At 41.6% G+C, this 13,629-nt stretch overlaps 1 protein-coding gene across 2 annotated transcripts in view; it reads left to right on the top strand.

Moving 5' to 3' along the window:
- C2CD2 (C2 calcium dependent domain containing 2) overlaps positions 1-13,629 on the top strand; it is a 205,891-nt gene that overhangs the window by 86,438 nt on the left and 105,824 nt on the right. For both annotated transcript variants that reach the window (XM_073617265.1, XM_073617266.1), the window contains exon 5: positions 7,210-7,317. In XM_073617265.1, coding sequence (XP_073473366.1) covers positions 7,210-7,317 — 108 coding nt within the window. The remainder of the gene's footprint in view (positions 1-7,209; positions 7,318-13,629) is intronic.

Genomic DNA, 13,629 nt, shown 5'->3' with positions numbered 1-13,629 from the left:
TAAAAGCTTTACTGAAGAATGGTCAGATCACCAAGGCCATAGTGCAACGTTTCAAAGCCGTGAAGGACCCCTTTGTAATCACATGCCTGACGAAGGGGTCCTGTGCGGCTCTGAAGTGTTGCACTATGTGCTTTTGTGATGTGATCAGATGACACCTGATGATCTGTGGTGTGCCGGCAAATATGTACATTGACTTCAGTGCTCTCTACCACTGCAGAGAACCCATTCAAGGAACAGACAGACGTTTTGTTAGTGGTTATATATAATACCATATTGTTTTATATATGTACAGTGAGGGGGAAAAAGTATTTGATCCCCTGATGATTTTGTACATTTGAAATGATCGGTCTATAATTTTAACCACTTAAGGACCGAGCCTCTTTCTGAGATTTGTTGTTTACAAGTTAAAAACTTTTTTTTTTTTTTGCTAGAAAATTACTTGGCGGTCGTTGTAAACTTTCTGTCACACTGTATTTGCGCAGAGGTCTTGCAAGCTAACTTTTTTTTGAACTAGAAAAAATAAGACAACAGTAAACAAAACATATGAATAATAAGAACTGGTGGTGTGCTAGCCTGCCAACAACCTAAATAGCATTGCAGAAAAGGGAATGCATAAAAATGCATTCAATGGACGCCCCCTTGGACTTTTGAGGACAGGAAAAAATATATATATCAAAAGAGTAGATGAGTATAAAAGGCAAAAAGAAATGCCAACTTTATTAATATACAAAAATATAAAATTGTAGGAGAAATTTTAAGTCAAATACAATACAAAAGTGCATCAATGATAAACATAGAAGTTTGTTACGCATATATATGTATCACCCAAAGCTGGTAATCCAAAGTCTTGCTCAAGACGAGTTAAACTCAGTTTGAATTGCACAGCTTCTATCCCGACATGTTTCGGAAAATCGCATTGAAGTGTACTTTTCCTTCTTCAGGGGAAATTCATAGAAGGGTGTACTATTGTTGTATCTGTAACACAAATATATACGTATATATAATTTATTATAATATCGGCATCAACAGTGTAGTTTGAAGCCTAATAATATCAAAGAAAATGATGTGGAATACTTACATATATGTCGCGACGATGCCACACATGTGTGGTTAGAACAAAGTTTTCATATGCAGGCGCTACTCACGTATGCGTTCGCTTCTGCACACGAGCTCGGCGGGACGGGGTGCGTTTAAAAAATTTTGTTTTCTTATTTATTTTACCTATTTTTTATTTTTACACTGTTCTTTTTTAAAAAAAAAAAAATGTGTCACTTTTTTTCCTATTACAAGGAATATAAACATCCCTTGTAATAGAAAAAAAGCATGACAGGACCTCTTAAATATGAGATCTGGGGGTCAAAAAGACCTCAGATCTCATATTTACACTAAAATGCAATAAAAAAAATAAATACATTTTGTCATTTTAAAAAAAAAAAAAATATGGACCTTTTAAGAGCTATGGGCGGAAGTGAAGTTTTGACGTCGCTTCCGCCCTGCAATGGTATGGAGACGGGTGGGAGCCATCTTCCCCTCACTCGTCCCCATACCCAGGAAGGAGAAGCATCCGATTGCCTCCACCGCTGCTGACGGCTCTGGTAAGCGACAGATCATGGTGAGGGGGGGGCCCCCTCTCCTGCCACAGATAAAAGTGATCTCGCGGTGAATCGACCACTATTATCAGAAACCGGACCGCCGGCCGAAGAAGGGGATACCGGGGTTATGGCAGCTAGCTGCTGCCATAACAAAGATCAAACTTAGGACGTATATCGGCGTGCGGCAGTCCTGAAGTGGTTAATTATAGGTTTATTTTAACAGTGAGACAGAATAACAACAAAAATATCCAGAAAAACGCATTTTAAAAAAAGTTATCAAATACTTTTTTCCCCTCATTCTATGTATGTTTAACCACTTCCCCCGGGTAGACATCATATGACGTCATTTACTTTGAGTGGAGATATCTGGATGATGGGTGCAGCTACAGGCATCACCCAGATATTCTCTTTTTCAGCTGACAATTCCCTACATTGTAAAAGCCATCTTGCTTTTACAGGTGGCGGGAGAGGTAGGTGCCCCCCACCCCCCCACCCCCTCCGGTGCTTCTCTGGGCTCGCCCGAGTGATCAGGGAGCCGGGGAATGGCGCCGGCGGTGGTTTACAATATAGCTGGCTGTGGACCAGCTGGACCCTGGCCATCTCTATGACCCTCGGAAGCCGAAAACGACGTCAGATGCAAACACTGCCATTTTTATTTATTTTTTTGCTGGAAAGCCTGAGAGCATTTTTTTTTATTTGTTATTTTTTTAAATTTTTTTTTAGGCTTTCCTGCATAGAGGAGAGATGTGGGGACTTACAGAACCCAGATCTCTCTGTAAAGAGGATCTGTCATGCCCTATTCCTATTACAAGGGATGTTTACATTCTTTGTAAAAGGAATAAAAGTGATCAAAAAAAAAAATTAAACGTAAAGTGTAGAAAAAGAAATAAATAAATAAAAAGCCTCAATCTCCGCGTGCTTGCATGCAGAAGCAAATGCATATCTACGTGAGGTATCGCTGCAACCGTTAGAGCGAGAGCAATAATTCTAGCACAAGACCTCCTCTGCAACTCTAAACTGGTAACCTGTAGAAATTTTAAAACTTTGCCTATAGAGATGTTAAGTACTGTAGTTTGACGCCACTCCACGAGTGTGTGCCATTTTAAAGCGTGACATGTTTGGTGTCAATTTACTCTGTGTAACATCACCTTTCACATTTTACAAAAAAAAAATGGGGAAAATATTGTGTTTTTTAAATTCATGCAAGTGTTTTTTTTTTTTTTTTCCAAAAAAAGGACCTTTAAAAAATTGCTACACAAATACCGTGTGACTCCTAGGGTCTCTGCTAAAAAAAATATATATATAAATGTGTGTGTGTGTGTGTGTGTGTGTATATATGTATGTATGTATGTGTGTGTGTATATATGTATGTATGTATGTATGTGTGTGTGTGTGTATGTATGTATGTATATGTGTGTGTGTGTGTGTGTGTGTGTGTGTGTGTATGTATGTGTGTGTATATATGTGTATATATATATATATTTATTAATGTTTGGTGGTTCTGAGTGGTTTTCTAGCAAAAAAAATATGATTTTTACATGTAGGAGACAAATGCCAGAAGTGGCCTGGGTGGCGCATGGTTAAAAGAAACATAAAAAACATTCATTGGATTAAAGAAAATAAAAAAACCAACCCAAAGCCATTTTAGTTCCCCTTTACTTGGATGGAAAGAGGTTCAGGTGGGGGGGGGGGGGGGGTTAAGTGTATGTATATTCATTCCCATTTAGATACACTTCAGGTGTTGGAGACGTTGGTACATTTCAGAAAGCCCCATGAGGACTGTGGCTCCAGAAATGAATGTCCCAGGGTGCGGGGTGTTTATGGGAAATGTTAAAAGAATAAAAAGTGCCTCTTTTACACACCGGCCTCACACTCCTCTCCTGTGGTTTTGGCGGAGCTCTTCTTTAGACCAAAGCATTTCACTTTGAGACCCCATAGGAGTTGTGTTCTCCTCCCCCGCTGTGTTATGTTCAGGAATTTTTCTCCTCTGTGCTCCACCCCTGGAATGTCCCCGAGTTCATGACATGGAAAATCCTCCATTATCGCCGGGCTGGGGAAACGCTTCAATAACAATTGTGCTTATGAAAGTAAAAGCAGCCAGCAGCGTGGGTTTGATTTAAATCACTAGTAAAAAGGCTCGATTTTAAAACAACTCAATTTAAAGTGGAGGGCCACCCTAAAATAAAAAATCGCATGAAAAATCTTTAAAAGAATAAAAAAAAAAAAAAATTAGAAAAAATTTTTTTTTAAACTTACCTGAAGCCTTGTTGCTAGGCAGTCTTCGTAATCTGCCTCTTCCTATTCCGCGGCGTGTCCTGCTCCTCGGTGAGCGGCCCCGTTGCCTTCTGGGAACTGTGTGTGTTCCCAGAAAACCACGGGGCCATTCACAGATCGCTGCGCCGCTTGCGCGTGCGCAGTAGGAAACTGCCAGCGAAGCCGCAAGGCTCCACTGCCTGTTTCCCTTAGTTAGGATGGCGGTGCCGGGACCCCAGAGCCGAGGGACGAGTCGGCCTCGGGCGGCCGACATCGCAGGCACCCAGGACAGGTAAGTCTACTTATTTAAAGTCAGCAGTGTTTGTAGCTGCTGACTTTAAAAAAAATTTTCGCTGGTGGGAATCCCGCTTTAAATCATAATTTTTAAAGAGCAGCTGTCATCTCTGTCCCGCAGTGGCTCCTCCTCCTCTGACCCGCTATTGACTCACCGACAGTCCCATTCACTTTAATGGGACGGCTGGTGAAGCGGCGGTGACACAACAAGGTGAGGGACGTGGCGGCAGCAGGTGACTGGATGTCCGCTAACAGGCGCTGCCATGATGGATCTGAAATGACAGGTGCTCTTTAAATGTAAGGACTTATTCTTGTTGGTAGTTAGAATCTTCATTATTTGCAAACCAAATAAAGGTTTCCTATTTAGAATAATAAGTTGTCAGGTTAGTAAAACTGCAATATCAGAACTGATTCAGTCATACAGTTTGTAGTGTACATAGATTTGCAAAACAATGGAATAAAGGAATATTCCTGAACTTTGTTTTATCTCATGGTTACTGTGACATTGTGTGAATGCATCAATGCAGTGCATGTTATCTCAGGTTGCAGAGCTTGGACTCATTGAATGAGTTTACCAAAAATGTCAATATTGCAAAATATACAGCCTCATGGTACATCAATAAGATCTATTTCATGCTGAATAAACTAAATTATTCATGTGGAAAACTATCTTTAGATAGATTTTTACTCCAAAAGCATTTTATTAAAATAATTTTGATAAAAAAAAAAAAAAAAAAAATCAATTTAAATCAAAAAATCCTTTTTTTTTTTTTTTTTTTTTTTTAAGAATTGATTTATATCTACCCTGGCAGACAGTAGTATGCCCTGTGCTCTTCCATCCCTTACTGTAAATCGGGGCAGGCAGGCCTGGAGAGGTGGTGATCTACCTGAACGACACAGAAGAGGTCAAAGGTCACCGGGGTGCAGCCTCGTTTTTTTTTTTTTTTTTTTCTTCCTTAAACACTCCCCTACAGGGCACTTTCACCCCCTTCCTGCCCAGCCCAATTTTCAGCGCTGTCGCACTTTGAATGACAATTGCGCGGTCATGCAACACTGTACCCAAACTAAATTTTTATCATTTTCTTTTTTCTTTTTTTTTTGAGATAGGCAGAGCTTTCTTTTGGTGGTATTTAATCACCACTGGGGGGGGGGGGGGGGGTTATTTTTTGCTAAGCAAATAAAAAAAACAGAAAATTTGAAAAAAATAAATAAATATAAAAAAAGCTTTTCTTCGCTTTCTGCTATAAAATTTTGTAAAGTAATTTTTTTTCTCCTTCACTGGTGTGTGCTGATGAGGTGGCACTGATAGGCAGCATGAATGAGCACTGATAGGCAGCATGAATGAGCACTGATAGGCAGCATGAATGTGCATTGATAGGTGGCACTGATGTGTATTGATGGGCAGCACTGATGATCACTAGTGAGCACTGATTATCAGCGCAGAGAAACCCCCTCCTCCTGAAGATACAAAGATACCTGGGCATGTATGACTTAACCCCTTCCCGCCGAGCGTACGCAGATGTGCGTACTCGGCTTTCGGGGGTTATACCGGGATGATGCCCGCAGCTGGAGGCATCATCCCGGTACTGTTTTTTTAGAGCCGGCGATTGGCTTTCCTGGTATAACAACCGATGCGGCTAAAAGCCGCTCGGCTGTTATACCGAAGGAGCGGGATGTCCCGCCGCTCTTACCGGGCCTCCCGTTCCATCAGGAGGCTCGATGACCAATCGGCTGCCTCCGGCGGCTGGGGGCAGGCTGGAACGAAGCTGTGGGCGGCTTCGTTCCAGCCTCCTAATCGTAAACACGGAAGCGACGTCATGACGTCACTTCCCGTTTACTCGGCTGCCAATGGCGCCGGTTTTAAAAAAAAAATACACAGTATTCAGAATCGCCGTTTTCGGCGATCTGAATACTTTGAAGTGTAAAGGAGGGATGGGGGGTCTTTTAGACCCCCCATCCCTCCATAAAGAGTACCTGTCACCACCTATTACTGTCACAAGGGATGTTTACATCCTTTGTGACAGCAATAAAAGTCATCAAATTTTTTTTTTTTTTTAAACACAATTTATAAATATAAAAATAAATACAATAAGAAAAAAAAAAAAACTTTTTAAAGCGCCCCCGTCCCTGCGAGCTCTCGCAGCAAAGAAAACGCATACGGAAGTCGCGCCCCCGCATATGTAAACGGTGTTCAAATCACACATGTGAGGTATCGCCGCGATCGTCAGAGTGAGAGCAATAATTCTAATAACCGACCTCCTCTGTAAGTCTAACCTGGTAACCGTAAAAAAAATTTAAAGCGTCGTCTGTGGAAATTCTTAGGTACCGTAGTTTGTCGCCATTCCACGAGTGCGTGCAATTATAAAGCGTGACATGTTTGGTATCTATTTACTCGACGTAACATCATCTTTCACATTATACAAAAAAATTGGGGTAACTTTACTGTTTGTTTTTTTTTTTAAATTCATGAAAGTGTCCCTTTTCCCAAAAACTTGCGTTTAAAACACCGCTGCACAAATACCGTGTGACATAAAATATTGCAACAATCGCCGTTTTATTCTCTAGATTCTCTGCTAAAATATATATATATAATGTTTGGGGGTTCTAAGTAATTTTCTAGCAAAAAAATATGGATTTTAACTTGTAAACACCAAATTTCAAAAATAGTCTTAATCATGAAAGGGACAATATTCCTAGGCCTGGAAACCTGGAAGTAACTGAAGAAACGGCTCCGCTGATGTCAATCTGCCATGTGGGGAGGATAGAGAGAGCAGCGCTGCTCTTGTGCACAGTGAGAGGGATGGATTGTGCACAGTGATTTTATTTATTTTTTTTTTTTTTTTTTTACTCTTGTATGGCTGACCGCCTGTTAATTGAAGCAGCCAGTTGTGTGAATGTGGCAGACGAGGCATTCAGCCAAAAGCTCCTAGGACACATTAGTCAGAAGTGTACTTGTACCAGTCTCATTAGACCACTTTACCTGTGTAATCGTTGTCATGTGATGTGTGTACAGCCGTTCAGGGCTGCAAGTAGTGTTTACATGTTATTTAACCCATTCCTGTTTTTCCAGCTCGAGTTCCGTGTGAAAGAAGAAGATAGAGGCAGCATTCAGGTGGAGTGGACAATGGGGAACTTTACGGACCTCGATCTTCAGGTGCAACCAAAAACTAAGCTGGAGGTCAGTGAGTAAGTTCTGCAGCTTCAACTTCTCGTTCCTATTGTGGTCCTCTGTGTTCACAAATAAAGCACAGATGTTAACACAGGTGCTCACCCTATCTTGGCAGCCGTCTCCACTATATACGGTTGTGCTCATAATTTTACATACCCTGGCAGAATGTATGATTTCTTGGTCATTTTTCAGAGAATATGAAGGATAACACAAAAACTTTTCTTTCACTTATGGTTAGTGTTTGGCTGAAGCCATTTATTATCAATCAACTGTGTTTACTCTTTTTAAATCATAATGACAACAGAAACTACCCAAATGACCCTGATCAAAAGTTTACATACCCTGGTGATTTTGGCCTGATAACATGCACACAAGTTGACACAAAGGGGTTTGAATGGCTATTAAAGGTAACCATCCTCACCTGTGATCTGTTTGCTTGTAATTAGTGTGTGTGTATAAAGGGTCAATGAGTTTCTGGACTCCTGACAGACCCTTGCATCTTTCATCCAGTGCTGCACTGACAATTCTGGATTCTGAGTCATGGGGAAAGCAAAAGAATTCTCAAAGGATCTGCGGGAAAAGGTAGTTGAACTGTATAAAACATTAAAGGGATATAAAAAGATATCCAAGGAATTGAGAATGCCAATCAGCAGTGTTCAAACTCTAATCAAGAAGTGGAAAATGAGGGGTTCTGTTGAAACCAAACCATGGTCAGGTAGACCAACTAAAATTTCAGCCACAACTGCCAGGAAAATTGTTTGGGATGCAAAGAAAAACCCACAAATAACTTCAGGTGAAATACAGGACTCTCTGAAAACGTGGTGTGGCTGTTTCAAGATGCACAATAAGGCACTTGAAGAAAGATGGGTTGCATGCTCAAGTTGCCAGGAGAAAGCCATTACTATGCAAATGCCACAAGCCTCAAACCTTCTGGCACAAAGTAATTTGGAGTGATGAGACCAAAATTGAGCTTTTTGGCCACAACCATAAACACTACATTTGGAGAGGAGTCAACAAGGCCTATGATGAAAGGTACACCATTCCTACTGTGAAACCCGGAGGTGGATCACTGATGTTTTGGGGATGTGTGAGCTACAAAGGCACAGGAAATTTGGTCAAAATTAGTGGCAAAGTGAATGCAGTATGTTATCAAAAAATACTGGAGGAACATTTGCATTCATCAGCCAGGAAGCTGCGCATGGGACGTACTTGGACATTCCAACGTGACAATGATCCAAAACACAAGGCCAAGTCGACCTGTCATTGGCTACAGCAGAATAAAGTGAAGGTTCTGGAGTGGCCATCTCATTCTCCTGACCTCAATATCACTGAGCCACTCTGGGGAGATCTCAAATGTACAGTTCATGCAAGATAGCCCAAGAATTTACAGGAACTGGAGGCTTTTTGCCAAGAGGAATGGGCAGCTTTACCATCTGAGAAGATAAAGAGACCCTCATCCACATATACCACAAAAGACTTCAAGCTGTCATTGATGTTAACAGGGACAATACACGATATTAAGAACTGGGGTACGTAAACTTTTGATCAGGGTCAGCTGGGTAGTTTCTGTTCTGATTATGATTTAAAAAAAAAAAAGTAAACACAGTTGATTGATAATAAATGGCTTCAGCCAAACACTAATCATAAGGGAAAGAAAAGTTTTTGTGTTATCATTCATATTCTTTGAAAAATTTGCAAGAAATCATAAATTCTGCCAGGGTATGTAAACTTATGAGCACAAGTGTAGCTGTCATATCCTCTCTTCAATGGTCATGAAGTTTAGAACTGTTTTTAATGATAGATTGTACACCGAGCAGGGCCCTCTGCTTCCTACTGTATTAAATTGTTTTGTAACTGTACTGTCCACCCTTATGTAGTAAAGCGCTATATAAATCCTGTATTATTATTATAATAATAATAATAATTAAAAGAGGAGTTATTTGGTTGTTTTTTTCCAGAATCATACTTACCTAGGTGGATGCAGCATCTGTCCACCGTTGGCTCTAACACTGAGAACCGAGCGATCTATCGCCACCGATCGCTTGGCTCTGGGAGCTCCCTGAGCAGAGATCACATGAGTGCTGTTCGTTCTGTGACCCGTTTTCAGCAGACAGCGGACCCGCCGTCAGCTGACAAGACAGAGCCAGTCCAGGCTTGGGCAAGATTGCAACAGCTCTCTGTTCTGCGCCACCCCCCCCCCCCCCACTGGAGCGCTGGGCTGTGGAGGGGGCAGGAGCGGCCGGCTCAGGCTCTCAGGGGCTCAGTGAGAGGCTGAGATGGATGCCAGTCCAGGCACGGGCAAGATTGCGACAATGTAACTGTAATGCTCTTCGGGCTCCAGTGCAAACAATTAATACGTGCTTAGTTTTTTCTTTTTCATGTATGAAACATCTTTATTAAAGTGGTTATAAAGCCTAAACATTATACCGTAATGCATTTCTTGCATTAAAGTAAAAAAATGTTTTAACATCAGTATTGCCCCCACCCCCCTCCTCCTCTTCCTTCTCTTTTTTTACTTACCTGAGCCCTCATCTGATCCAGCCCTGTGCACGTCTGCTGCTCTATTCTCCCCTCCCTTCCATCCATTGGCCCAAGCTGTTGTCAAGCCAGTGATGAAGGAGCAGAGGGTGGAACCAAGTCCTACAGTGTTTAAAGCCTGCACTAGTGCAGCTTTCTGGGGGGGGCACTCAGTGGAGGGGAGGAGCCAGAAGCGCCGGCGGGGCACTTAAGTAGAGGGGGTTTGGGGCCACTCTCTGCAATTCCATTGCACACCATAGGTACGTATAAACCTGTTTGTTATCGTAAAGCGGAGTTCCACCCAAAAATAGAACTTCCGCTTTAAGTGCAGGTGACCCCCTGACATGCCACATTTGACATAGAGCTGCACGATTCTGGCCATAATGAGAGTCACGATTTTTTTGCTTAAAAGATGGATAACGATTCTCTCGTGATTCTCGCGGCGTAACATCCTCTTTCACATTAAAACAATTAAAAAATTGGGCTAACTTTACTGTTTCGTTTTTTTTTTCTATTCATTGGAGTGTATTTTTTCCCAAAAATTGAGTTTGAAAGACCGCTAGGCAAATACAGTGTGACAAAATATTGCAGCAATTGCCATTTTATTCCCTAGGGTCTCTGCTAAAATATATATAATGTTTGGGGGTTCCAAGTAATTTTCTAGCAAAAAATATTGATTTTAACTTAAGAAAGAAGTGTCAGAAAAAGATTTAGACTTTTAAGACCCCATTCACACAGGGGCAACACGACTTGCAGGTCGCCTCAGCGAGGCGACCTGCAAACGACTGCCCGGGCGACTTGCAAAACGACTTCTGTATAGAAGTCTATGCAAGTCGCCCCAAGTCGCCCCCGAAGTCGTACAGGAACCTTTTTCTAAGTCGGAGCGACTTGCGTCGCTCCCCTTAGAACGGTTCCATAGCACAGAACGGGAGGCGACTTGTCAGGCGACTAGGTCGCCTGACAAGTCGTCCCTGTGTGAATTGACAACCAGTGGTTAAACTTCCTGCATTTACACGTTGTTAAAAACTTGCAGACTGCCTGGATTATTTTTTCATACAGAAGTTTATCCGTTTGATCTAAGAAGGAAGTTAGTTAAAATGTTTCATGTTAAAAACGTGGCAGACTGCCCGGATTTTTTCTTTTGACAGCTGAGTGAGAACATAAGTCTCTCCACTTGTTATATGAAAGAATTGGCAAGCTCTGCAATAGAGATCGTCAGGGGGGTTGAATCGAGATCACGTTTTTTAAACGATTAATTGTGCAGCTCTAATTTGGCATGTCACTTTTTGGGGGGGGCGCGCGCAGATACCCTCTTTTTCAGCTCTCACTTCCTCCGGAAGCACCGTGGCACCATAAGAAAGATCACCTCTCCCCCCTCCCTCCCTGCAATCATCTGGGACACATCACAGGTCCCAGATGATTGCCCGACCAGTCGCAGTGTGGCTTGCGCATGGCAAGTGCGTGCCTGGCTGTGAAGCCACAGCCGGACGCCCACAGTGTCAATGCCGGCGCCGCAGAGAGGAGGGGGAGAGGAGCGGCGTTTCGTTTGTCCGCATTGCAGGACCCTGGGACAGGTGAGTGTCCGATTTTTAAAAGTCAGCAGCTGCACTTTTTGTAGCTGCTGACTTTTATATGGGTGGAACTCCGCTTTTAACCACTTCTCGCAAATCGACGTACCTGTACTTCGCTTTCAGGAAGTGGTTGTACCGGGGTGAAGCCTCCAGTATACAAAAATTACGATTTTGAATACTTTTAAATGCAAAGGAGGGGGTAAAAAGACCCCCCCCCCCCCCCCACCCTGATCCTTCCATAAAGAGGAACTGTCACCACCTACTACTGTCACAAGGGATGTTTACATTCCTTATGACAGTAATAAAAGTTATCAGATTTTTTTTTTTCAAAGTGACATTGTAAAAAAAAAAAAAAAATTCTAATAATAAAAATAAGAAATAAAAAATGTAATCCCCCTCCCCCCCGTACCTGCGCGTCAAAGAAAACTCATATGTAAGTCGCGCCTGCAAATGTAAACGGTGTTCAAATCACACATTTGAGGTATCGCTGCGATCGCCTCCTCTGTAACTCTAAACTGGTAAATGTTAACATTTTTTAAAGCGTCACCTTTGGAGATTTTTTAAGTACCATAGTTTGTCGCCATTTCAAGAGTGTGCGCAATTTTCAACCGTAACATGTTGGATATCTATTTACGCAGCGTAACCTCATCTTTCATGTTAGACAAAAATTGGGCTAACTTTACCTTTTTTTTTTTTTTTTTTTTTTATTATTCAGTGAAGTGTATTTTTTCCCAAAAAATTGCAATTGAAAGACTACTGCGCAAATACCATGTGACATAAAATATTGCAATGACTGCCATTTAATATATTATAATGTTTGGGGGTTCTAAGTAATTTTCTAGCAAAAATACTGATTTTTAACTTGTAAGCAACAAGTGTCAGAAATAGGCTTACAATCACTTTAAATTTTTACAGAAAGTGAAATATGCCCTTTATTGGAATGAGAATGCCAACTGCGGGTTGCAAGGGTCCTTCAGTGTTGTTTTTAACAAATACATCATATTGTGTAATCAGTTACAATAACTGCCTATAAATTAAATACTATAATATGCTTCTAAAGTGAGGGAATTAAGAAACAATAGGATCAATTAGAGGAAGACTAACAAAAAGGTTATAAAATAATTCAAACTATTAATTTTTTATAGCCTTTTGTTTTAGTGTTCCTTTGATTCTTGTTAGTATTACTTAATTAAAACATTTTGTATGCATCATAAAATTTTAATAGACTTTTGTGACTATTGTTTACATAATATGATGTATGTGTTTGTAACCTGTAAGAACGGGGGGGGGGGAACCCTTGCAACCCTTGCAACCCTTGCAACCCTTGCAACCCTTGCAACCTTTGCAACCCCCAAAAGGTGTTGGCTCTCATTTCATTAATCATGTAAGGAAAAAAACATTCCGGACTCTATAACCTTTGGTGTGGCATCTTTACTGCTTTCTAAATATTTTTACTTTTCCCAGACACCCCCCCCCCCAGTTTCTTGGGGGGGTGCTCTGGTACATGTGAGAGCAGCTTTACCAAAGCACGTCAGCTTGAATAATGAGATGGTCATTCCCAATAATGGATATTAATAATAGGAGATCTAGTGCCTCTTATAGATATACACTGAAATATGCTCTCTCTTTTTGAAATGTAAATACAGGCACTGGTTGCAGAAGGAATTCAGACCATGTTGCCTTTTATGTCTGTTCCCTGGTAGTGGTAGCCAGATCAGCATTCAGGCCACCAAGATACAAATCTGTGTCCACCGAATGCAGCTCAGTACAGTTTTGTTGACCTGGCAGTTGGGGGGGTTCCTGGTGGGTGTTGGAAACTCACAAAGCAGCCTCTTACAAAGCTCTTAGGCAGCATAAATATAAGTCTATAAGTAAAGACTCTGCATAAAAAGAAATAAAAAAAAAAAGCATATTGAGTCAACACATAAAGGTATCCACAGTGTGAGAGGGGGTGATTTCAATGAGGTGATGAACTCCAGGTCACTTCCACCATCACCAAGGAGATGGGGCTATCTTGAATAGAAAAACCTCACTCGATGGGGACTCTTACCGGAACTGGTGGACCCCCTAAAGAGCAAGGTCATATACGCCAGCAGACTTGGCCTTCTGCAGGTTCTATAGGTCCTCCTTGTCACTGGAGCTCTCCGACAGTGGCTGGAAGTCCTCCTCAATATCCAACTTGTAAAATGGGAAATCGCGTCTAAAAAAAGGGGGGGGCGCACTCACTATATTT

This window comes from Aquarana catesbeiana, linkage group LG02 (genome assembly GCF_042186555.1).
Source record: "Aquarana catesbeiana isolate 2022-GZ linkage group LG02, ASM4218655v1, whole genome shotgun sequence".
Classification (NCBI taxonomy): Eukaryota; Metazoa; Chordata; class Amphibia; order Anura; family Ranidae; genus Aquarana; species Aquarana catesbeiana.
Note: the sequence above shows the minus strand (reverse complement) of the source record. Positions and strands in the feature narration are given on the sequence as shown.